This window comes from Melozone crissalis, unplaced genomic scaffold (assembly GCF_028551555.1).
Source record: "Melozone crissalis strain CALT ecotype California unplaced genomic scaffold, PUWL_Pcris_2 ptg000029l_1, whole genome shotgun sequence".
Classification (NCBI taxonomy): Eukaryota; Metazoa; Chordata; class Aves; order Passeriformes; family Passerellidae; genus Melozone; species Melozone crissalis.
Genome location: NW_026535807.1, coordinates 270,141 through 297,550, shown reverse-complemented (window position 1 = coordinate 297,550; position 27,410 = coordinate 270,141). Strand labels below are relative to the sequence as shown.

Genomic DNA, 27,410 nt, shown 5'->3' with positions numbered 1-27,410 from the left:
CTTCTCACCAGGAAAGTCACAGCATTCCCATAGTTGTAAAATATTTGAACATGCCCCAGTAAAATGTCCTTCCTTCCTGCACACCATTTGGAACTGGGAGATTAGATTAGCTCTTTTATTCAGGACTTCCACCTGCAAACTGCACAAGGCAGATAAACACACCCAGTGGTGCCACAACCCTGCCTAATCCTAACACCCTGGCAGAGTGTCATGGTACCACTCAACATCTCTCCTCTCTGCCGCCCACTTCCTACATGGGCGGGCCACTGCAAAGCAAAAGCCCAGGTTTTATTATTTTAACATTAATTTCCAACTAAATTACACTTAGAATTTCTACATAACTGCTTCAGAAAGCACTCATGACAAGTTTGCAAAAAGGATGACAAATAAGATATATATTGTCGCAGACATCTTTTATGAAAAATCCTTTCTTTAATATTTTTCCTCCTGAGAAGCTGAGAGACCTCAGGAACAAAATGTAAACATTGATTATCTGCTGCTGTGGAATGCAACAGGTGGATCTTAGATTAGCCCATGTCAAATGTTTATAATTAATGGCCAATCACAGCCCTGATGAAATCTTTTCTTCTATTCTTTTAGTATAGTTTTAATGTAATATATATCATAAAATAATAAATCAAGCCTTCTGAAACATAGAGTCAGATCCTCGTCTCTTCCCTTATCCAAGAACCCCTGTGAACATCGTCACAATATATCACAGTCAAATCTACAAACAGAAATTACTTAAAATGTTTTGGACTTGCCATGAAATTTGATACTAGCACCGTAACTATCATAGGCAGTGTTGGTACAGTGAATAAGAGGCAAACAAAGCATTTGTCACTTTGGTGACATCCCTGCAGTTAAAAACCACGGGGATAAAGATGGTGCAGCTCCTTTCCCAATGGCTCAAAATCATGATTTTACTGAAATTGACCCCAGTCCTAAGAGAGATTTGGGGATGATGTTGGATGGTATTCTACCGTGGAAGATGCAGACCAGTCAAAAACATCGATGACACATCTGCAGTGGCTCTGCTACCTGCTGCAGCATGCACCTGTCTCCAGAGCTGGCTCTATCAAGGCTGAACACGTCAGCAGAAGATGCAGCACTGAGTTTTAACAGCACTGCCTAGAGAAGGTTACATTTTTAGCCTTATAATTGAGCAACCAAGTAACCTTCCAGTGAAGGACACTAGTTGTTGACAACTCGAGGTGATAACACCTCCACCCTGCCCAGAACAACATCACCAACTGTAGGACCTGAGGAACACTGGAGGGGTGACTGTAAACTGAGGGGAGAGATTATAAAATAACAAGTGTGTGCATAACATTTTAATACCAATAATACTTTTCCTTCTGCAAAAATTAGATCTGGACTAATAATGATGAGACCCTTCAGATTTCAGTTATACTAAAACTCTTGGCTCTTCCCATAGAGAGAGTGTGTGTGTGTGTGTGTGTGTGTGTGTGTGTGTATCCTTTGCCCACAAGACTTTGAGCCTAATGCCCCTCTCTGCTGCACAAAGGTCACTGCTCCCAGAGAGGGAAAACAGTGCCAGCTGCAGAACGGGCTTCTGGGGCAATTAAGCAACTGAAGACTAATTTCTGAGCTTGTGAAATAACCCTCAGCCTACTCCTGACCTGTCTCAACTTGCAATTAAGCCACCCCAGTGAACTGCCAGTATCTTATCTTGCTGCAAGACACAAACAGTGCAACCCTATCATCCTGCACAAACGCTGGGCTGACTTTCCCACTGGGAGCAGAGCGGCACAGGCACACGGCAGCCAGAGCTGCCCCGGACACAGTGACACAACCCTGTTCGGATACGCTGGGAGCCCGGATCTGCAGCTCCAGGGGTGTACAGGGCCCCTTTTAACAAAGAGATAAACTCCTGCTGTCCTGAAATGCTCTTTGTGCACTGTCTAGCGAGGTTTGTGTACACCTGGCTGTCAGGGTAGCCCCTGCTTCACCCTCCCAAAAGAGTACAAGTTCTCCCTTCACAGGAACTGCGCAAGTTGGTGCTGGCTGAGCATGATTCAGCTGCAGAGGCTGAAAGTGAAATAATTTTTAGCATTTCCAGTCCCTTACGACCAAAACTACAAATATTTTACTTCCATCAGTTACAAAAAAAAAAAAATTACCAAATGCACACCACCAATGCAAGCTGAACTGGAGAGCCAACACTAGAGTATGGTGCTAAGATTGCTTGTTCTTTGGGGAAATGGGTTAAAGCCAAAGTCATCTTTTAGAGATCCAGGACATACTGTTCACAGCCACAGTAGATTTTCCACATGGTTTTAATGTTATAAAAAACTCTTATCTTCTCCCTTTTCACAGGTGGTTCTCCTAGGTGTATTGCATGGTGTTTAGGACAGAAGAATTTGCAAAAAATACCTGGCAAATAAGTTACCACTAAGACTATTTACAGTTGGAGAGAAACTGTTCATTCTTTCACAACTGTGCTACATATACTGAACGGATGGCTCCTTGCTGTCTTGTTTATTCTATCATGCAGTGTGCAGACCAGTGTGAACACTTGGAAGGAGTCACTGTAAGTAATTAAGAAAAGCAAGCTTATTGCTGGTAGGTTTGTGATACCCATAGGATCTACTTTAGCTGGAAAATTATTGATGCAGCTGCAAGTTGAAGACTGTAAACTTATGCCGAAAGTATATGCAGTAATTTTCTAAAATGTGGACATTAACAGAATATAGATTTATGTTGATAACCAAAACCAAAGACATTTTAAATATTTATGAAAACTTATTGTCAAAACTGACAAGTGGATGAGGACATGTGAAGTTCTGCCAGGATATAGTAGGACTGAAACGAGTGGAGTCTTGAAAAGCGGGTCTATGAGAATCCCACTGCAGGACAGTAAATCCTTTCTCTCATCATTCCTGCAGCCCTAAGACAAACAAATGGCAACCAGAAAATGTCTGGGCCTATGGAGGCAAAAAGCTGCAAATCCACCAAATGGCTTCATACTAAATTAATCCAAGCTGGTCTATCTTCTCAGTGATGCCAGAAGGTGTCAGCCAAGGGCTTCCACCAAACATTCCAAACCAATTGCCTGTCCAGAATCCAGACTGAATAACCTGACCTCACTACAGCCACACTCCAACACCAGCACTGGTGTCATGCCCAGGTGACAGCAAGCCATACAGGGATCTCCATGGTAAAAATCACAGTGAGGTTCCACAAGGCCAGGTGCTGACCCATGCATGTGGGTCACATGCATGGATAAAAGTTCATGTGGACACAACTGCTCACCAAAGTACCAATAATTTCATATCTCTCAAACATCAATATTGTTCTGGTCTTGACACGTAATTAATTACCTCACAAAAAGCTCTGTAAGTACATGAGACCCAAATGAGATCCGTGCAGGCTCAGCCATTTTCAAACAACCACAATCCCGATTTTCTCAACTCAGTGGGTTGCCTCTACAAGAAAAGATCTATGCAAAAATATTTAGACTGCTTGAAATAAAAGCCCAAGTGAAGTATCTCAGCAAGATTTTAATTATTACACTTTCAATGCTATGACAATCTCATTTCTCAGCTTCTATACAAAGCCTAACAACATGTGGCAGGATTATTGCGCATGCAAATATATGTAAATGAGGTATTCAGAAAAATCTGATCTGTTGTTTTGGGATAACATTTGCCCTTCTATTTCAACAACAAACTAAGAAAACAGAGAATGTAACAATCGTGTGAACTGAAAACATTTTGTGTGCAGAGGATTATTAAGAATTTATTCTCCTTTACACTACAAAATACTCAATGTCCTTCATTCCTTCAATGAGAGTGGAAGACCTCAGCACCACAGCATTAGGCTCATCCAAAACTTATTATTCTGAAGAACCATACAAACATAAGGTCAACCTATTTACAGGCAAAGTTACAACACCACCAGAGTTTTCCACCTTTACCTGAAAGGCACTATCACAGCCCTTGCTAAACTCTGACAGTTGCTCCAGGCTTAACCTCGTTCTTCACATAAACCAGTGCTTAAAGCAGATTGTATTATGCTTCTGTTGTGTGGTAAGAGAACCTCTAAGCTCTCTGAACAGCCTGAGCAGGCAGCTCTGTTGCCTCTGTGAGCCCCAGTGCCGATGCAGTAACACTGCAATCTGGCCCCAGCACCCCGGCTCTAACCTTGGCCCAGGGGCTTTGCAGAACTGACGAGAAATAAAGACTCCTCTCTCCAAAACTTTGCAGCATCCACACATAAAACATTGGTAGGGGAAAGAAACACCAACACCTAAGCAACCCAACCCCCCACTTCAGTTAACAATACAACATTTTGAGGACATCACCCTCCTAAGCTTTCTGGCACAGTTTTTAGTGGGGGAGGTTGTGTGAGTGTGTCTGTAATGGGGTTATAGACATGAAAAGGAAAGTGTAGGTGTATCTAATCAGGAGACAGCTGGAAACTGACCCTGCCATGTGAAATAAGCAGGCTGGGGAAAGAGGAAGCTCCTGAAAAAGGAAGTGTGAGGCCTAAGAAGACATCTCACATGCCAGAAACTGAGGATCAGGAGTGAAAGACACACATTGGCTACACCTATTTTTAAAAATGCAACATAAATGACAAAATGGTGCCCAGCACATGAAGAAAGATGACTTCCATCTGGTTCATATAGCTGGAACAAAGACACCAGGAAAAAAAGGGGTGGAAAAACAGTAATGCGATAGGAGCTTTCAGAAGTTCAAAAAGTCCAAGACAAACTAATATCAATACCATATCTTGCACACATCTTCTCCTCGCACACAGTACTCTGCATGCGACTCAGGAAAAAGGGGACTCTGGGGAGCTGGCTGGAAAACTCAGCTCCTAGAGCTTCCCTGCTCTGAGCCCTGCCCTTCCACAGCTGCCGCATGACGGGCGCCTGAGTGTCTTAGTATACCACGGAATTTAATTACAAAATTTCCTTTTGCACTTTTGCAATTTACCTCGTGGACACGGCCAAGCTGATAAGGGTTCTTTCCTTTTCCAAAAGAAAAGTATCTGTGTTCAGACATAGCACTACTGCTAAAAAGGAAATGTAACAGCATTGAGCAGGACCAACCCAACAAGAAAATAAATCACAAGCTTTAGCCAAGTTCAACACAGCATTTATGTAGGCAATGTTAAGCATAAACTCTAATCACTGTGCAGCCTTGCACAGAAGGATGATGCTCAGGGCTCGAATCCACAAAACATGGTAGATATGGAAATAGCCCAGATGTGTTTAACAGGTCTTTAAGTTTCAGTAGTAAGCAAGACTGAAGCACGTGGGCTCCTGCTCATCCATGCCTGCAAAACAGTTCTGCAACAGGTAACGCTCCTGTCGTTCCAGTAAGAAGCACTGACAATTTCACCACCAACCACAAAAGCAAATCCTATGTTTCATAGTTCTTGTCATAATTAAATCACAACTTTTCCATTCTATGAGTTGTTTCTCTGTTCCTTGTAGCTTGTATAGCCCATATGTTCACAACAGATGGATCAATGCTGTAGCTCAGTGACATTTTTCTAATTATAGATGGATTTATGAAATTCTTAAATAATTTTGAAGGAAATACTCTCTGCTGAGGGAAGGTGAGTCAATGTAGCATCACTGTCAACAGCAAACACCAAAACCAAGGAAGTGAAATTGCTGTGGCTTTATTAAAAGGAAAAGGTCAAAAATTTATTTAAAAGATAACATCACAAAAAGCTGAAGGAGACAAATAGGCAAAGTGTTGAGAAAGTGAGTACAAACCAACAAAAAAAGTTAAGTGAAAGTTAGATGCAGAGATAATCCATACACACTTGGTAGAACCTGGGGGTCCAGAGGACTCTCAACCCTGATGAGTGAGCATTATCTGCCAGACACTTCAAAAAATTTATTTCTATTTCTTAAGCTTCATTATGTAATCTAGTCTCAGTGAGAGGCTAAATAAAATAGGAGAACTTAGGGTTAAACTAATACTGTGTGAAACAACTTCAATACCTCATAACTTAAAGACAGTGTTTAAAGTTTGAATTTACAGCAAACTTTAAGTTTGCTCCAACGATTTCAGATTTTTCCTGGCTCTTTACTGATTCTCATTTGAAGTGTGTTGTAAATAATTTTCCAATACAAATTGTTGAATGAAGAGTTAGTTTTTGCAACTTAACAACTCATTAATTTATAGTGATAAATTCCAGCAGCACAGCAGCCTGAATGCTAAGCTGGCTTCTCCAATGAAAACAGCACTAACATCTGTTATAAGGGTGATTTACCAAATGACTGCATTATGCTTTACTGATTTGACAAACCAAGAAGTTCTGCTAATAATTATATCAGTGATTTAAAATTTACATGGAGCTAATTTACAAATGCATTGCATCTCTATACTGAAAATTCAGTAAAGGCTGCTATATATTATTTAAAGCTGTACAATCATCTGCATTCAACCTGCAAGCTGTCTCCCATTAATTTGTAACTTCAACTGGCATCAACAAACTTTAAACCTAGTATGTATAGACACATGCCATAGCCAAGACAGTACGCCTCAGACTGAAATAATAGCAAGATATTATGTTAATATGGCAAAGACACACAGTGCCTTTCACAGAACATCAGACAACATTCTGCTGTTCTCCCTAAAAAAACCCCAACATTTCTATTTTTCAATTTTCACTTTTTGTTTCCTGTGCAAATTAAGTCAAGCATAGTTCATGTGATTTTTACAGCTCTCAACATTATACAGATTGCATAGCAATGCTGCAGCAGTCTTGACCTTTCTGGCTCTTGGAGGCATGAGAAAATAGAGATCCCCACATTTGAGAGGCACTAAACTACTAAATAACTCTTCCAACCTCTGTGCCACACTGTGAGATAGTGCTGTTACCTGCTCTCAAGAGAGTAAATGAGGTACACCACCCTGACCTGCGAAAATTTCCCAGGAAAAGAAAGAGTCCAAGTCTCCCGCCCATCCTTCTTCCCTCTCCTAAAGACTATCTGCTAAAGACAAAAGGTAGTAACAGAAAAACAGGCACATGCAACATGATTCCAGTACAAGGGATTGACACTCGCATCGCCCTCTCATTTTATGTCTCATTCTCCATAGCAGTATTTCCTTGGCCGTGTCACTTTAGACCTACAGTATACATTGTTATTGTCTGTCATAAGATGGTGCAAATATTATAAAGCAGCTAGAAATTCACCAAGCTCTACCAAGGGTCACCTGATCACAGAGGTCTCCCATGGTTTAGTCCCCAAAGGTGGCCTTTCCCCTCTCATTCAGTTTTCCTCTGTCAGACTCCAGTCCCCCTCTCTCAAAAGCCTGTGCAGCCGCTCTCCCTCAGGCCACAGCCAGCAGCACCAAGGATGGCGCCGGGGGCGACGGCCTGGCAGGCCAGGAACGATATGCTGCTCCAGAGGAGCGGCAGCTGCAGGGTCAAAGTGGTTGCTTCGCCTAATCACAAGGCCTTATATGCCAAAAAGTGACTCCTAAACCTGTTCTCACACCTGCAAGATGCTGTAGCAAAATGCTATCAGATTAACAATCTTCATTTTTCCTGTCACTCCTGCCACGTGACCCCAGTGGTTTCCAAATTTTGCACACTCAATCAGTACAAAATGTTTGAGCATGGACTCCCAATACATGTATGCTTATTTATAAACTATGTATATCTACCACTCAACTATTATAATATGCTTATTTTAAAACATACATAGAAACACAAACTATAAAGGAAAATAAATATAAAAACAAACCAAAAAATATTTCCTTCCTACACTCCAGTGGACTGTCCTACCCACATTCTGCTTTGGAAACCACCAATCCAGGCAAACATTTCATCAGACAAAGCTGCACAGTTGGGAGAAAAGGCCTTTCCCCATATTCCCACATTACTTACCTAATATGCTTCGGCCTGTTCAATCTCCCTGCTCATACATGAAGTAAAGGGATGACAGTTTGAAATCAACAAATCAGACCTTGCTTTATAAACTTCTGTTGCTGGATTTGGGTACAAACTCAAAAAACTAACAAATTTCCCTAAAATTCTCCTGAAACAAAGATCCTGAGTTCACTCACAATGAAGAGAGAGGCAATATGCAAGTAAACCCGAAGCTGTTATGAGGTCTCTTTCTCTCAACTTTTAATGGCTTGACTAACTGCAAAGTTAACCAGCCCAGGAGAGTGCATGCTTTTCACAACTACTTCAGTACTATCTCTGTTGTTGTAACAGTCAGCAAGAGGCAAAAGCTTCAGATACAGCTCCAGGCAGACTCCTTGCAAGAGGAAACACATAGACCCCTTTGTTATTAAGGGCTGTTTTTCAGAGGACTCTCTGAACCAGTTTCCTCAGCAAACTAAAATTAGCTAATCAGAAAGCTAGTCTTCCAAAAAGCAAACAAACAAACAAAAAAAACCAATCAAACTTCACGAATGCTTCAACTAAATTGATCTGGGAAAGGGGAGAAATGGTCAGACATGCTGTTTGCTTCTTGATATCATCAATAGGCTGATAGGCAAACTTTGCAAGAACGTGTCACAGAACGGAGACTGTCATTTCATCACTGCTTTTCCCACACAGGCAGGACAAACTGAAGGAGACAGCAGTGATCCCTCAGCAGCAGAGCAGCCAGGATGATCTAAACTACAGACAAGCAACCCAGCACTGAGGGGCTGGACAGTAGCGCAGGCTGCAGCCCATGTTCCCAGAGCCTCTCACAGCCTAAAAGACCAACAACACCATCCACTCACACTAGAACTCTTTACTTTTATAAAATACAAAAGAAAATAAGAGAGGAATTTAAAAAGTCATCTAGGTAAATGGAAGGTTTTCTTGCAGGAACTAGCTAACAGTTGCTAAGAAGGACCACTCTGGCTGCTGCTCAGCCTATCCCTCCTTGTTTGACAGAGGTGTGCCATCCAAACAACCTAATATATTTCAAATGTAGCTCTCATTTCAATGATCAAATACATGTAAAATCAGCCACCTGCCATGTGAGAAAATGACTAATGCTTGCATCTTTTAAGCTCTTTGCTTCACCACTGAAGAAGCTTTTGAACACAGCACCATTTGAATTTGCTGAAAGAAGCCTGCTTTTCAAAACAAGATTTCAAAGGGCTTAAGAAAACATACAAGGAGATGATAAAGATCAAAGGTAAATCTGAGTAACTTACTGCTGCTGCTGTGGCCTCTTCTCCACCTACATAGATAGAAGAAGCAATCTCCATCACAGACAAGTTTGTGGGAGCATCTGTAGTGGATGATGATCTGGGCCGACCCGACTGAATATCCTGAGCAGACCTTCGGTTGATCTGCGGGCTTCCTTTCGGGGCATCTCCCTTGCCCCACCTGCTGTGCAGGCTGGTCCCTCTCTTCATTTTGGGTGGCACTCTGATCTGCTGAAGCACCCGGTTCAGAGCTGTGGGGTGGGTGGAGACACCATCAATTTCAGCACAGACGCTCTGGCTTTCCAAATCCAGGTCAGGCTCCAGCTCAGCCTGAGCTTGCTGGACATCATGTGGAGAAACAGACGACCTCCTGCGCTGATGCTGGAACAGGTGCTTCAAGCCTTGACCAATGACATTAATGTTCTCCAAAGCATTATGCGTTATTTTGGATAATTTTTGCTCTGATTCATGTTGTTTTTTGGTTTCTTGATCTTGGGATTTGCCTCCAGGATCAGGGTCATCAGACAACTGTTCAGTGCCAGACGGCTCCATTGATGACACCCAACAAGTTTATTTGACTATTCATACATAAATACGTCCCCTTTCTTTAAAAGGCTTGTGTTTATTTTGAGAATGCCAAGATTGCCAGCCAATTAGGTGTGTAATTGCTTCAAGAGTGACTATACATGCAGCTGTGCCACGGTGATCTCATGCTTATCTAATGTTAAACAAAAGAGTAGTCATTATTATACATCCATGCAGCAAGTGTGGGTTAAAAATCCAATGTGCAAAACATGCCATTAACAAAATAAAATGTAGCAGTCCTTGGAGCACCCCTCCACGTGGCATTAGTTGCATCTAGGCTGTACGCAGAAGCCAAAGCTTGTGTGAGACAAGTCATTCATTGCCTGGGGGGAGAAGTCCAGCACAAAGGATGTAGGAAAGCAAGAAAGGTACAAATGCTGTTCAAAAAGGGGAGAAGCAAGAAGAAACCAGTGGGGTTTTGTTTATTAAGAACAAGCCCATAATAACATCTAACATGAGGCTAAATTTCTGAAAAGCATGTTAAGTCACTTAGGCAGAATTAATTTTGCTCTTTGACAAAGATCTGATACTAAGGCCCTAACTTAACAGTATTTAATACATGCAAAAAACCAGAACATTTCCAAATAAGTTATTCATTTCCACATAGTGAGAAATGGCTTATTACAGCCAGCATCCACTGATGGCACTGGAAACTTGATGTGAAAATCTATCTTCAAGCAAGAACAGGCAAGTGAAATGCTTTCAGTTGGCATAGTCTTGTTCCACAGCTCTCACAGGAAACAAGAATGCATTTTGAAAAGTAGATTAAGCAACCAAATCCGCAAGGGATCAGCACCAGGTATGTGCAGTTCAGCCTCTGTCACAGGAACTGCTGTTCTTAGAGATCTCAACCCGAGTCATTCCCTGGGCTGAGGCAGGACTGGATTATACAACAGCGCAGCTCAGCACTTGCTCATAGCAACAACTATGGGAGAAGGTCAGCAAAGATATGGGGAAGAAAGGGAGGAAGAAAGGAAGGATACAGTAACTGCAAGGGTTTTACATCAGCACCATGAGATCACATGCTCAGAAGCTGACCATTGTTTTCTGCAAGAGAAAACTTTGATTAGGCTTCTATAAATATAGAAATCAGCTCACAAAGGTCTACCTCAATCTTGGCAGAAAGCAGTCAGTGCTTTAGAAAAGAATTATTTGAAACTCAGCATATTTGGGATTTGAGAGTGTTCATTTCTATGCAAGAACAGCTGCAGAAACAGAATGCACTGGAGTTTACAACTGGAGTGCTCTAGATTCTGTGTATCTGAAACCTAACACAATGGGTTAAACAGATATTCCAAAATGCTTTTCAAATTGCCATCCAAAAATATCAGAAGAGCTGCCTCTCTCTTTCTTTTTTTCAAGTGTCACTGCTATTAGTTGGAGGCAAGAAGAAACTCAGTACTTACAGAAAGCAGAACACTGGAATCATGCAGGATTTTACCTCTGTGCTTTGAAGATGCTATAAGCATTGAGTGTAGATATACTGGCCAGTTTAATCAATAACACATTAAACACAAAGGAATAAACTACATCCAAGAAACATACATTTACCCACATTCATGCAGCAATTGTGTGGCAGAAGAAAACAACATACCTACATACTTAACACTATCTTAAATGAATTAAAGTGCCTTTCTGTCTAGTAGTGTGCTTTGGCTTTTGGGCTTCCTCTTTCTTAATCTTTTTTTTCCCCTTCAGGCAACAGGTTTTGCAGAAAGTTAGACTGTACTCAATTTATGTTTTGGGACAAAAAATTGCAAAAACCAACAGACCAAATGGCTCAGTGAACAAAACTCACCATCTAAAAAAGCAAGAGTCCCAAAACTATTTGGCACATAAAATACAAACCGGACAGCTGACCCATAACTGCCTTTTCCATTTTAGCTAATTCACTCAGCATTTATTTTCAGTCAGGACTCACTGAAGAACTGCAGCTCTTATCTAAGATGATGGGTAAACTCTCCAGCCAGGATCTCTTTGATCTCCTGCATGCTCTCTATTCACATTATCACTGGCAATGCTGCTGGTCTTAAAGAACACCACTTGAGTCTAACTGGAATTCCACGCATTATCTGCTAGAAAAAATTACCCCGCTTAAATTAACCCTATGGCAGTTTACAAACCAACCTGAAACAAACCAGCCCACAGTGAGCTTACAAACAAGATATGACCATCCTCTGTATTCTACAACATATTTCTGAAATTATACAGCCTCTCAGAGGTTCCTAATGGGACCTTTGTAGTCATCTCCTACTTCTATTTCCATAGGATGAGTCTGTTGTGAGCCTGAAAAGAGCTTTGCAAATTACACATCTGGTATGAAGGTCCTTACCAGTATTTATTTGTTCTAGTATCTACTTCTGAGGAAAAAAAATACTCTAAGTGTGAAGAATTGTGAATCTTCAAAATTGATTAGCACACTTATTTCATAAGGATTCAACTTTTGTGGCCACTTTTGTTTTCTCTACTTACAACCACTTTTATATTCTGTTAGTGGGAGGAAACAATACTTTATACCATAAAGTTCAAAAACATACATTTCTTATTTGTACAAGAATACACTACATCAGGAACAAAATTCACAATTACATATACAGCCAACTCAGCAGACGTTACAACATTATTATATCCCAGAACATTCTAATACAGCCCTTCATTTGTGCAATTATTTCCCAGAAGCCCTGGGAAACAAAACAGTTCAAAAGGAAAAACTGGCAAAATCAACATTAGACAATAGTGAAAGGATAAACTTGTACTTGCCTCCATCATACGCCCTTTAGCATGGCTGACCCACAGCAGTCCCTCCACTGAAGAGAACTGCAAAAGAAATTGGGTATGAGATACAATACTGAAAACCAGAGGAAAGATATATATAAACAGCAAAGAAAGAGCATGATTCCAACTTTTAATTTTTTTTTTAGTAATTTTTTTTCCATTGAAATGCAAGCGCCCCTGGAAGCTGTCCTGTTTTAAACTCTTTCAAATAACTGAAGGGATAAAAATATGACTGAAGTTAAAACTGAATCTTATGGAGTTAATCAAGAAGCTCTTGTGAAGGAGCATTTTATGTTGGGGTTTATTGCCACCACCACAGGCTGAAAGCAGAGGAAGATGCTAGGGCTCCAACCAGCACCATGTAGATTTTCTTTTCCTCTCCTATTTAGGCATTCTCCATGCTCCCAGCGCAGGTCAAACAGCTGGCTCTGGTGTTCACCTCACAGGAGGGAAAAGCTGTGGGCACTCGGACACACTTGCACCTGCCACAGCTCACTGCACAGGCAGCTCTGTCCCCTGGCAGCTCCTGCCTGCCAATTCCTGCAGAAGACCCAAAGGCCAGGTGCTGGCTAGGAGATGACAAGAGGACAGCTGAGACCAGACACGCCAACCACACTTCTCTAGGCAGCCTCAAGGACTAGTCTGAAACACAGCCAGATCACCCAGATTTTCTAAAGATGATCATTAACTCAAACAGCTCTTGAAAACAGGGAGCACACTATTCTTCAGATGAACACCCCAAGAACTCTGCACAAAAGGGGTATTTTGACTGTTTTATTCCTCATCAGATTCCCACCTCCAAGACAGAAAGAAAGGAAGAAAGGGTTACTCTGATCCACTGAAGTGGGATGCTAGAATATGAAGAAAGTGATGACAGCAAATATTAGGAACTTGGAAAAAATGAACGAACACATTTTTGAAAAATATCTTCCTTTAGAAGAAAATCCATTTCTATACTAGCATTAGTGGAGAACTAGTACAATGTGTGAAGTACTGGTCACACGAGGTGTCACTAACAGAACTTCAGTCACATTATTTGTCTACTTTTTTTTTAAGTTTCAATGTTATTTTTTATTCATAGTAACTGTAAGAGCTTTTGTCAGCAAGGTCTTCAGAGACATGACCTACAGCACTACAGGATGACCTACAGCATTACAGGACCTGCAGATCAGCAGCTGCTTTTAACTCAAATTGTTTCACAGCTGCCATAGTTCAGAGTCTGTGTCAAGGAGTGCCCACAGGTGGGCACTAACAGGCATTGGCACCAAAACTACCTGTACTGTCCCTCGTGTAAATCACAGCCCTAACTGACACACCACCAAAACTCCCATTTGCTGTCAGAAACTCCATTTTCTTCTGAACTTTGAGAAACTATTGCACCGGGCTAATCAAAATTCCTTCACTTTCACATACTTACAAAGCGAAGCCATCATCTTGGCTTTGATGTTTTTTGACAATTCTTCCCACTCTTTCACTTTTCTTTTTTTCTTTATCACATTTGTAACATGAACATTTCAAAAAATTTGACAAGTTTGAAAATACTTCTGCCCCTCTGATTTTAGACTTTATCCAAGTGAAAGTTTACTTTAATCAGTTTAATTAATTCCCTTCAAAATCAGAGTTCTTTGTAAACAAAGTGAACTCTGAAGCTACTACTGAAAATCAGTTTAGAGATTACTTATCTGCAGCTGAAGTACTCGTTACAGAAACAAACAGTACAGGACTACACAAATGGGGAAGAAAAATTATTTTCAAGCAAAAGAAACAGGAAAAATTCTACCTTCTTATAGAATATTTCAAATACCTTTCTCTTATGCCATATAAGAACACCATGAACCCTTAATAATAAAGATGCTGAAATACAATTAGCTATATAATCCTCACATTCCTTTTATTTCATAAACAGGTCAATTTAACAGCTCACTATAGACTTGTCATCACAGTTAGCAGGGATCTTAGGAAGGAGATGCTTCCAATTCATCCTATTTGGTAAAAGAAAAGCACTTTTCAGTTGTTTCAGAATAGAAGCAATTTTTGCTAAGAAAAAGCCCAGCCTAATTTGAGAAATCCCAGATTATTTTCAGAAACCCATCCCAAAATGGAGTCTGTATCCAGGCAAACAGTTTAGCAAGAAAGACTAAAGAAGCAACAGTCACACACTGGAAAGCCACCTGTTAAAGGCATTGGGAACCCTAGCAAGCGATTTATATCCAAAGGAGGATTAAGATATTTTAAAAGCATCATTGCTCAGCAGAGCAAATAAGGAGAGAAAGCTCTGGGTGTGTTAACAACTAATGCTATCAGAAAAAAGAACTCATGAGAAACTGGAATGGGTGTGAAATTCAAGAGGGCTGTCATCTGGAAAACATTTAAAGAGGAAGACACCAGTAACAGAGTAATTTGACTCAAGAAAACAGGATAGTAACATGGCTATCCAATATCTAGAGAAATGTATATATTTAGCTATTACAATAGAACAATTTTGAAAATGTCTGAGTGGAGAATTTGGGCCAGAATGGAAGAAGACATACAAGAATTAATTAAATACAAATACCTTAGGTAAATGGCAGAATATAGGCAGAAAGAAAACAGAAAACAATACTATACTATCTTTAATGGAAAAGATACCTACAGTTTTACATACATAATTCTTTATCATCCTCCTCCTCCAAAATTTACCCAAGAAAATATTTTTTGAATTCTACTGAAGTCCAAAAGGAAAACCAGAAACACGAGATATAGATACACAAAGACCCTCCCCAGGCCAAGACCAGAAAGGGAGTATGGCTGATAGCACTGTTAGAGGAAAAGACTGGCAGTGTGTTTAGGTATGAATTACATGATTTTTAAGATATTCAGGGACAAAAATGGCATTATGTGTGATCCCATGTGAAACATGAAATGTTTCTCCTAAAATCCTCACAAGCCTAAAATAGCTCTACACAGTCCAGGCACTTGTTTGTTAGAGGTGAGTATGTGACAAGGAAAAAGGAGTGAGAGCAGATCCCCTATTGTCCTCCTCTCTGAAGCAGGGGTGGGGAGGGAGACAGTCACTTTTTCCCATGCATTTCCATACACATTAACAAATAGCAACTTCAAAGGTTTCATCAGCAGATTTTATGCTTTGGCACACCAAAAAGAGTTCACCATTTCTATTACTATATCCATTAATGGTACACGTGTGCAAGGGCAGCATGCTCAGATCAAACATACCAGAAGGTGATCTTTCAACATCAGCCTCTTCTCAGATCCACATCCTGTTGAAACAGCTCCTATAACTTTATATTTAATAAATATATTATTTATATTTATATTTAATAAATATATTATTAGTTCTGCTGACCAGCAGAACTAATGCGTACAGTTTACGTTCCTGAAAGCTCAAATACTAATTCTGTAGATAAAACTCCACTTATTGTCAGTCACAGAGCATATACCAAACACTACCTTAGTGAGTGACAGATCCCTTTCTCCTTTCAATTTCTTTTTAATAAACATCTTCCTGAGTACACCTACATCAGAATCAAGTACCTTCAATAACACTTGTGGGCAACCACTACACTACTGATGCCCTCCCTATAGGAAGTATTGCTTGCTCATTGCTCTGAATGCGGAATAAAGACTGCTGGTTCTTCTGCAAAGTAGAAGTTCACATCTAAGAACCATAGACAACATCACCAAAGATGAGGCAATTTTCCATGTTTATTTGAGTAATAATAACTCAAAAGTGGCCTAAAGCTGAGTGACTGGTTTTCAGAAATGGTTCTGCTGCTTTGGAGTACAACCAATTGCCAGTGACATCTTTTCTACTCCTGACATCTTTTCCACTCCTCTCTGAACATTCAGTAACTCAGTGGTTACACTGTTTGAATCAAAGCTATAAAGTAAAGATCAAGATTCTCCAAAATTACTAACTATGCAGAGGTACCAATACATAATCATTCTGTGTTTGTGATATGTTAAAATCTCATGTGAAAACGAAAGCAAAATGTTTCAGCTGTATTTTTATAGCTGGTGACCTGCCTATTTATCAGAAGCCTTTCCCAACTGCACTGCTGCATCTAGAGCTGGTGTGCCACGGAGTCTGACTGTGAGGCAATGCTGCTGGTTCCACAGCTCAGCAGAACTTCATCCTTGATGAATTCCTTAGCTACATAAAGTATTTCTAGGTTTATATTACCATAACATGTGAGCAGTCTGTGAATTCACGCTTCAAATGCTCCTAGATTATGTTGAATTATCATTATTTCCCTAGTTTTCAGGCAACCCCCCCACCACAGAAAGATCAAGAAGCTGCCTAAAGGTCATGTGACACTTTTACAGCAGAGAACCAAACTTAAAATTTGCTCTCATAAGGTTATACTTCCGTGATTTCTCCTGTTGATAGCTTCAGATTCATTTATGAACAGTGTACAGCAGTGTAACTGGAACCTACTCAAACCACTTAAAAACGTTATTTTCTGGAAAAGGCTACATATAGGCTATTTTCCATCACATTATATAAAAACAGTGCTTCAAGAAAGCTAAGTGAATGTTGAAGAAAGATTTAACTAGAGTCTTCTGATTAGTTGACATTGACAATTACATATATCATGTACATTTCCTTGAAATTTTTGTGAACATAATTAAAATTTGGGAGACAACACTAACAGTACAATCTGCAGGGATTTTAGAAGAAAAACAAAGTGGATGAAGAATTATTATAAAGACAGCTGGCTTTACTAGGCTCAAGAGGAAACCTGCAATTCAAAACTGTGTGGTCTGCCACAGGAAGGCTGACAGTTGACACTTTCACTTAATTTAGTGGCCTGTTTCAGAAAACTGACATCCTCACTCACTCTTCCTCAAAACCAAACTGAAGTTAAGCCAAACAGAAGAATTTCCTCTAAAACACCTCTGATTTTTGCAAAAGGAAAAAATGTTGCACCCCTATTACGGTGTTCTAAAAACCAGCCAAGTGCATGCTCTGAACTCAGGGCTTCACTGAAGAACACTGAAGGGACACCTCCAGCCACTGTCCAAGCAGGGATCTGAAGCTGTCCTTTCACAACACCAGAAGTATTACAGAAATGACAATTTAAGACATTTCCAACCTCTTTTGTCCCCTGGGGCTCACTTTCAGAACCATAGCATGGCATTCAATTTTAGCTTTTGTAGGCACAGATATTTCCACGGCTGTGATATGAATCAATACAAAAGAAAATAACTCATATTTGAAGGAAGATAGGACTGAGGGACAAATCTGACCATAGACCCAGTTATAACAACTTTGGAATAACGTTAAAGAGAGGAAGTAGACAGACAGGGTACACAATTACTCCCAGATGGTGTTATCAAAAACCTCCTATCTGATGCTATGGCCATAACAGCTGCAGAAACAGGAACTTGCAAGAGCTTCAGCAAGGACTCATCAGAATACAAGTGATTTCACTTCTACAGTTCAAATACTGCATTTTGCAAACAGAGAAACTTCCTCCCCAAAGGAAAAGACTGAAGAAGTGTAAAGCAAATATTCAAAACAATGTGTCTTCCACAAAGAAAAGAATGGATTTAATTCCTTGAAGCATCTCAAATATTTTAGTGGTCAGTTGCACTCCTACTTTTAACTTCTCCTATTAAGATCTGCATTATCTGGATCTGATTCTTCAGTCTCTGGAAAAATGTAACAGTACTAGGCCATGGCAAGAATTTCGGCAGGATCTTTTCAGGAGAGAAAGGGGTGAAGGGAAGAGATCAAAGCTGCACTTATCTCCTCACTGCCTGTCTGCCAAGAGACAGTGCCATCTTCTATGTGTCAAAGCTGACTCAAATGTCAGGAACAAGTGAACCATAAAATGGAAATACAGATATTTTCATTTCATTTCCAAGGGAAGACAAAAGGTTATACCACACCTATTCCTGGCATTAAAGAGAGACGTCTAACCATGCTAGCGATACAAAGAAAAGAAGAGATGGCCTCTCATTTTAACTCCTAGCAGAATTATCTGTGATAATGCCAGCAGAGATGCTGGCAAGATTTAGCAACTCTAGTTCTAAAAGAAAGGTTTATTCCAGGCTTGCAGTTGTAAGGAGGTTAAAACAAGTTAAATTAGCAGGCTTGTAAAGAAAGATATCTACCATCAACCCACACCCCACACTATGTGTGATTTTAACATGTGCTTTTAGCCCTTTGAAAGTATCATATTTACAATGACTCGTGAAAGAAGTAGAACTAACCTCACACATAGTGGTAAAATAGTCCCCCTGATGACTCAAAACCAGCTCTTTCTACCAGTATTGTTTAAAATGTGACACAAATCTGGCAAGACAAATTCTCACCAGAAGTCAATAGTCATCGCTATTCTGACCGTTGATGCTGCTCAACCACTGACAGCTTCATCCTGCTCTTCAGAAGAAAACTCTCCTTCCTGATCCTTTTTCAAGACTGCGAGTCTAGGGAGCTTTTACTTAAGTGTGACTCTTCAAAAAAATTGTATTAGTATAACAGTAGTGGCCTTAATCTGGGGCCAGTTTGTTTACGGAGCCTTTTCTAATCAAGCATTAGCACATTCCTCCCTGCAGGACTACAAACAAGATGTTCAGGTTACCCAAACACTGAAGTCCTTCAGTCAGCTTGCATGAAGCTGGGAGGACCTATCAGTAAAAGACTACCGCCACCCACACCTTCTTACCTGTTCTCAATGTTAAAAACCTGCTATCAGCTGTCAACAGAAACAGGAGACATCCATAAGGTGCTTTTGACTTGACTCATTACAGCCACTTCTCCCAGTCCCAGGTAGGCTCAAGCAGAGCTTGCGACAAGGAACAATATAATTGCATTCCTACGTACCCTAACGAGTAGGAACAGCATCAGCCTGGCCTGTGTACCTCACAGACACCGTGTGAGCAGAACCATGGGCACCTGCCCTGCAGCACACAGACACGCTGCCAGGCCTCTTTTCAGGGGCCAGGGAACCAGCACAGCCACAACTCCCTATCCCCTCAGAGCAGCACCTTTTGGAACAGGACCCATGTCAGCCATCCATCAACTGCTACCACACAGACTTGGGAATTCCCTGCTTTGCTCACTTTTTGGACTTTTGCAATAAAAATACAGGTGCGTATCTACGGTTCTTTTCTTCTCTAAGATCTTATCATGCATTTTAAAGACACACACACACACAAACTGCACAAACTGCACAAACCCAGCACAGCAAAGCAGCCACTCACAAATATGCTGCTCTTTAATATCCACCTCCACATCCAGCTGCACAGAGGCAATAATCCGGTATAAAGCAATTGGGCTTGACTACTTTGTTGCCAATGGGAAACAAGTAGTCATGCATTTAAAACCTCAGCCAAAATCATGTTTCTTCCCACATTCACGGTAGAGTCCACATTAAAAAATCCGCAAATCTTCACTCAAAGCAGCATAAAAAAGCAATCTTATTTGAAATAAGGCTGAATTTCAGCTACCACTGAGAAGGTGTGGGCTTATAATCAGAGCCAAAAGCAAGACACAAGTTAATGGCTCCTTACAGAGTTGCTGTGCAACTCGGGCTTCTGCCAGAACACCCGTTTGCTAGCTGCAGAGCAGCTTTGCAGCTGGTCAGGCTCCCAGTACAGGTACATGATAGGAATTTCAGTACATGGGTGGTTACAGAACACCAGCTATACCAGGTGGGTCCTCCCCAGGTGCAGAGCCTCCTCTTTCCCTTCATTGAACCTCATGAGGTTCATGCCTGCCTATTCCTCAAGCCTATCCAGGTGCCTCTGAACGGCAGTACTATCATCAGGTCTATCAACTCCCCATCTTGCATCACCTGCAAAATTCTTCACCTGGCCCTATTAATATATTATTAATAAACAGATTGTACAGTACTGGACCCTGTACTTCTCCCACAGACTGGAATTACACCAGAAGCATTTAAAGGACTTCAGTAAACCAGAACCAAAACTTTCAGCACAACAAACCAGCTGAGAACTAACTCCCACAGCAAAAGTATGACCAGCACAGGAACTGCTCTGCAGAGCAGCAAGCAGCCACCGATTCAGCCCCCCTCTCTGCTCCTCTTACCACAGGATGCTCTGCAGCCCAGGCAGTAAAACTTCTCACAGGTACCCAATGCATAGCCAAGTTCTTCTGTTATGCAAAGGCTCACATATGCAGAATATCTTCCTCCACAAAGCATTTAATATAAATCAGTAGCAACCAGAGCTAGAGGCTACCCCAGCTGAAAGCCACCACAGGGAAGGACCGCAGCCCCATGCACCTAGGTGGGACTGGCTTTCACCAATAGAGATTTTGCCTTACTAGTCAGTCTGCCATTACTGGCGAGAATGAGCTAAGTTCAGTCTTAGCAGATTCTGACCCAAAGTCGCTCTGTGCTCATTTCTCCCATTTTAACTGCTATTCAACCTCAGGATCACAGCAAGGACACTCACTGCTTCTCACAGACAAGTCACACTACCCCTTATGACTGTGACCCACTAAAGCATGAAATGCTTGTTCAGCGGGCAGTGAATTTACAAACATGGAATGCTATGGGTGCAGCACTTCCAGTGATCCCAGAAAAGGCCACAGTCCTTTTGCTCAAAACTAGTAAAGCTGGGAACCACAAAAAACACATTTATTTGCCTTCAGGATAATCACCATGGCAACTGGCTTCCAGGAAAATAATAGTCAACAGCTTCAGTATCAAAGGCCACTATGGAATTTGTTAAGGACACCATCAGCTAACACAAATCCAAAATATACTGAAATTCGCCAAATTTATGCCTGAAAAAACTGTAAGTAGGTATCTGCAAACTTCCTGTCATAACCCATCCCACCAGCTGAATGAACAGCAGTACCATTCATCTCAACACTGCAGTGTCCTCTAATGTTCTTTGAACTTTTTAGACAACCTGTAGAACAGTTTTAATGCAACTTTCTCTAATGTACACAATTTCACCTTTCAGACCACTTCTTTACATCAAAAGAAAACTTTATCTTATACTCAATCTCCTTGTCATCCAGCATTTTAGTAATTCACTTTTAGTTAAATGAGTTTGAATAATTAAACTGCACTTATGTTTTTCATGAAACTTAATGTTTTACAAAGGTAGGTCAACATTATCTTACAGTTAAAGAAATAAAGACTAATACTCTGTTTAGGAATATACATTCATGGAGACATTCAGTCTAGGTATTCTTACAGGTATTCAAAGATACTGCAGGACTTGTTCTATTTTCACAGAATGGCAGCTTTTTTGGGAAATGTGCACCATTAATTGATAGGATCACAGAGATCACAATTTATATACCACCAAAAAAAATGCACCAAGTTGGGTTGCAGAATCCACATCCCTGGTACACTGCATAAAGCACCAATAAGGTGGCAATGGGCAGCTCAGCAAACCACTCCTAGTGTGTTCCTACAGCTTCTATGAAAGCAGCTTACAGGAAACAATGCTCTCCTTTCTGCCCAATGCTGCTTTTGCACACTGCCACAGCCAAATAACACTGTCCAGGCAGACTGAGAAACACATTTTAAGTGTGCTACACCAACTTCTGTCCAGTCATAACAGAGAATCTCACCAAGATGCCAATCCCTGGCCCCGCTCTGCTTGCAGGTGAATGAGTTCCTTCAGCACATGTAAGGGATCTCCTTCCCAACCACTGTGCTTCGCTGCCCATAACAGTTCAGACTTGCACTGCAACACAGCCCATTCTGCCTTCCTGTTACAGGAACACCATCAGGCTGTTTTAAGCCAGACAGGGAGGTAGGTCAGATTTGTGTCCCTCCAGCATCATCTCAGCCTGAATCACTGGAGCTTATCAACAAAAGCAGGCATGTTGTCTGCTAAATATATCCTGTACGGCAACTGTGCATGATGAATGATTCAGTCAGGTAGCTACTTTCAGCACAACTAGTTTTCCTTTTTAAACTAAACCCACTAATGAATGTCTCTTCTGGAAGCCAGAGAGGTGTGTGTTTGGCTGCCTTTCACTCTAACCCACCATTAACTGACAAAAGTGCCACTGCTCTGGAACGCTGGCATCTACATCACAGAAGGGATAAGGAGTCCAAGTAGTTTACAGAAGGAAAAGATGTTATCAGTGCACACCAGCCTCTTCTAAGCCCATACAGAGGCGGTTAGCCAGCTTCCTCATTCCAGGTTTAGAATATGTATAGACAGCTAAAAGCCTCCAAAGGAGGCTTTACGAAAAGGAAAATAAAACCGTGCATACTGGTTACTTTCCATGCTGCGGAAACAGCCAAGGCTGTCCATCTCTTGTTACCTGAGTGGGACAAATGTGCACAGCAACAAGGCAAATCCCACCCAGCTCTGCTTGTAACTTGTACATCACAGGCATATTGTCTAATGAGACTGCCTCTTTCTGGGAGCAGAGACCACTGTGCCAGCACCTGTGCACAGGTAGGCAAGCAAAATATCCTTCTTTCCTAACCTTCATGCCAGATGCTTCCAAATTCAGGGCAAATACTCTGTAACTTCATGTGAGTGCTTTACCTTAGCAAATAGAGCAACCACCATGGCCTCCCAGGCACATTTCAACGACACACACACTTTGAAGAAGAAAATTTCTGCAGACCATGGTGGTATTTAGGAACTGAATGGGTAGCAGTGGATACAGCTTTTCTAAATACAATCTTTTGAGTACTCCCACAGTAGGTTCAACCAAGGTCACCCTCCATAAAATGCCAGCTGGTGCTCCTGCAGCCTTACTATGTATATGTATATTCTGCTGCTAAAACCATGCAAAACAGTGCACATCAGCCTAAATCTAGAATATGTACACCTAGAACTCTCTTTGCCCTAATCAGATGGCTTCCCCTTCCATGTGTTTTAAGTCACAGAAGGCATACATACCTCAAAAGTGCTCAGGATAGCTTGTCTCTTTGCATAAGTATGCTCACAGTTGTAATTCAAATGCCATCAACAGACGTTTAACTTTAAAAAAATTTAGACGTATAAATTCCAGAGGAAACAGGAAAGTCAGGGGAGGGAAGAAGATATGATTTATCAGCTTCTACACTTGCAGGCATCTGCAGTAGGTACTCTAGGTCATTTTCAGAGTAAGTCTTGGCAACAAAGCTTCTTTGTAGAGGAGAAAGACCTGCCAAAATTAACAAGCATAATAAGAAACGCCATTAATACCTGATAAACAATAAAACAGCACACATATTCAGAGTCCCCTTCAGAGAAAAGAATTAACTCATTTGAAAAACTGGGTTTCTGCTAGCTTTGATGTATTTAAAATCAGAAGCAGCCTCTGAAGTTACCTCATACTCTGACTATTTTAACCTAATAAATTATCTCAAGGAGGGAAATCCTCTAAGCATTCAAATGAAGTTTGATCATATCACAGATTGCCCTGAGTCAGACAAACCTTCCCAGCTCACCAAATGCGTTGATGTTCACTGAGTATTTTGCCACAGGAGTGCCTGTGTGACCAGTGTCAGACTAAAGAATTAAGCCACTGTCCAAAACGGGGACCAACACAGAGTGTGATGGAAGCCCCAACACAGCATGCACATAAAGTACACACTTGGGGGGGGTACCTGCATGGCATAAATGTTCCGGAGTGTTGGCAAACTTCTGAATTTTTCAGGTCTGGATTTAAGTTAATAAAACGTAAACGTTTTTGGGGCAGAGACCTCCTGTTCTGTGTTTGCATTTCACATGGTGTGTCAGATCTAGCTTCCAAATCAAAGTTCTCAATCTTATTTTGGTAGAAGTGTTTTGTATTTTTGGTACATGAGTTTATAAATAAAAAGGGTCAACTAGATCTGCATTACCATTAAATGTTTCTGAAAGTACGAAGACATTACATTTTGCAAAAATATATTTAACTCTACACAATTAATTGTCTTCTTTCTTTTTTCCTTAACAGCTTGGCTGGAAGAACAATTTTGAGAATTTGGAGCTTAAATTCAAGACCAAACAATCAGCTTGGTCAGCTATCATTGTCCTGTAACAATATCCAGGGTCTCAACTGCTTAGGGGAGTTAAGTATTTTCAATATTTAATCACAGCAGAATACTGAGTTTCTAGAAGTGCAGACAATGCATGTCTAGACTGCCACCTTCATGTTCCTTTTCATTCAGCCATCTTCACTCTTTCTAGGGATGTCAGTTTATCCTCTAGGAAACATTGTGCCGAGTTCACAGATTTGCTGACCTTGGAAGGGACTTCTTGATGTCACCCAGGCCACCCAGGGTTCATTGCCTACACACCATTTTTACAAGTCTTGCTGTTGAGAGACCATCCTGTTCCTGGCCCCAGAGAGCTCAAGTCCACAGGAGCTCCATCCCCCATGGAGAGTGCACAACCTCTGTGCCAAACAGCATTCAGTGTGCTACAGCAATCAGCCTTCATCAGGCCTTAGGGGACAGCAAAACCCACTCCCTCTATTTCAGGGGTGAGGAGACTCCAGGTCTATCAAGAGGCAGCCAACCAGCCAGCTCACCTGAGAAACACCTTGCACTTGGTGAATTCAGGTGCCAAAACCCAGCTCTCACTGGCAGACAGACAGCTACAGAACCACCTGATGAGAACACGCCGCACCAGTAAACGTGCTGGGAAAGCCAGTGGAAAGGGAAGACTCCTCCTCCAGAGCTCTAAGCAAAAATTCCTAGAAACCAAGCCCAAGATATTATCACACCAAGTCTTTTTGAATGGTTCAAAACAATTCTCAGAAAGACCAGAGAAAACACTAACACAAGGTTTGCCCGACTCCAGAGAAGCCACAGTTGCTAGCTCACAGTCAGGCACAGGCCATTCACCCAAGCAGTGGAGGAGCTGACTCACTAGATACAACCCATTTCCTGCAGAATGCACCGCTCTAAACACAGGGAAACAAAATCTGAAGACTTCCAATGACTTCCACTTTGTATCTGAATTAGACATAGGTTTTAATTACAGGAACTTCAGCTGTGATTAAATAAGATGCGAGACAGCTCAAACTATGACACAGTACTGCTTGGAAAAACAAACTCAGCAATGTGGTAAATGTGGTAAATTTTATGTGGTAAATGGAGGAGGGAAACCCCAGATTTCATGGAAACCTGAAGTTCCAATTTCTTTCTAAAGCAAATTCCACACAAAGTAGATCTTTCTCCATCTTCAATTTGCTTCCATACTTTGGATGGCTTCCAGATCAGCTGGGTGGGCTTATCAGGCAAAAGAACTGGACACAGTGTATACAAAGCTCCAACAAACTTGTTCATTCGGTGCCAGAACCCTATGTGGCTGCAGAGCTGCTGAGCAGCGCAAGCCCTGCAAGCTGGGGAGCGCCACTGTCCCCGGACAAGAGAGGGAAGAGCTCTCCCAGGACCAAGACAAAAACAGCCCTTCCAGTGAGTACTCACCGGGCCTTCCTTGCCTCTAGACACTTCCAGATGGACCAAGAATTTACCCTAAGAAAAGGATCATGACCAAAAATGGAGTCACCTGCCACACGTTAATCTTGAGTAAAACAGAGTCAGCGGTGAGCAACAGGGACAGCAGCACTTACTCCCTGGGCTGAGGAGAACCCAGTGGCACTGGCTCAGATCAAGGCACACCTTTAGTGTGCTGTTACTAAAGGTTTCCAACCTGCAGAAACACCTGATTTTAAGGTTTGTGGATGATGGACACTGTTTACTGATGCAGTGGGAGTTCCATTACCCTCTTCTGTCTCCCCTTCCCCTAGCCTTCAACTCAGATCTTTGTACCTTCAGTTCAGACCTTTACACCTCCTACCCACCAAGAAGCCTCATTAAGTTTCCCTATTGATAGATTTTTTTAGTGAAAGCGATGCCTCCACCCACCATGGGAGTTTTGCTGGCCACCGCATTTGTCACTAATGCACACCAGGTACTTCCGTGTCTCCAGTGACAGCAGCTGCACACAAGTCACAAACACAGCGTCAGCTCCAAGTGTCGTGAATTTTGGCACTCATAAAGCTTCGAAGCTGCTGCTTTACCCCTTAAGCTCTTTACTTTAAAGGCCTATCACTGACAATCTGCTTTTAAGCCGGCAAATTCTGAGTCCGCCATGAAATAATTCGTGTCTTAACCATCTCATCAAAGACAGCCAAGGCGAGCAGGAATCAGTGAAGCGAACACACGCCTCAGCCCGCCCCAAACCAGAGCGAGGGCCGAGGCGGTGCCTCGCGAACCTCCGGCACAGGCCACACGTGCGTGGGGCCGCCCCCGGGAGGCCCGGGGGGCTGTGGGGGCCGCGGGGATCGGGGCGATCGCGGGGGCCACGGCAGGGGCCGAGGGCGCCGCTCGCCACCGCCGGGCCGGACATCTCCGCGCGAAGCCCGGGCCCTGCGTCCCGGACGACGGCCCGGAACGGGGCGAGCGGGCCGGCGGGGCCGCGACCTGGACAGAGAGTCCCAAACCGGCCGCAGAGCGGGGACGGCGAGAGACAGCCCGGCCGAGCGGCGGGTCTGGGGGTGGATGAGGCGCTCGCGATGGGCGCACGCGGGGCCGGTCGGGCGGGGTCCCCTCGCCCCGTCCCTCGGTTCTGGGTGTTCTCCCGCCCCGTTCCCGATCCCGTTCCCTCTCCGTTCCCGATCCCGCGGTCCGTCGGTCACTCACCGGCCGAGCGGCGGCCGCTCCATCCCCGCGCGCCGCCACCGCCCGGCCCGGCCGCGTGACGTCGCGCGAGAGGTGGGGCGGGCGCGCGCGGTGGCGTCACCTGCGCGGGCGGGCCCTGCGGTAGGGCACGCCCTCCCCACGGCGCATGCGCGGTGAGGCCCCGCCCCAGCAATGCCGCCGCGGTCACGTCTGGGCTGGGCGGAGTCATGTCAGTTCCCGGTCCCGCTGCCGCTGATCTTGGTCCGTCCCGTTCCCGTTCCGCGGGGTCTCTGCCCAGCCCGTTCTCGTTCCGCGGGGTCCCGGCCCGGCCCGGCCCGGCCCGTTCCCG

The 27,410-nt window shown here is 42.5% G+C and overlaps 1 protein-coding gene and 1 long non-coding RNA gene across 2 annotated transcripts in view; both read right to left on the bottom strand.

Annotated features, from left to right (window-relative positions):
* The window catches only part of TMCC1 (transmembrane and coiled-coil domain family 1), a 58,102-nt gene extending 46,362 nt beyond the window's left edge, over positions 1–11,740 (bottom strand). The window contains exon 1 of the mRNA XM_054280917.1: positions 9,156–11,740. Coding sequence (XP_054136892.1) covers positions 9,156–9,701 — 546 coding nt within the window. The 5' untranslated portion in view covers positions 9,702–11,740. The remainder of the gene's footprint in view (positions 1–9,155) is intronic.
* Positions 11,741–12,052: 312 nt separating this feature from the next.
* LOC128939902 (uncharacterized) lies at positions 12,053–27,157 on the bottom strand. Its single transcript, XR_008483267.1, has 3 exons — positions 27,083–27,157; positions 23,364–23,610; positions 12,053–12,551 (listed from the first exon to the last, which is right to left on the bottom strand). It is a non-coding gene; the product is annotated as an uncharacterized LOC128939902 (long non-coding RNA).
* Positions 27,158–27,410: the final 253 nt, after the last annotated feature.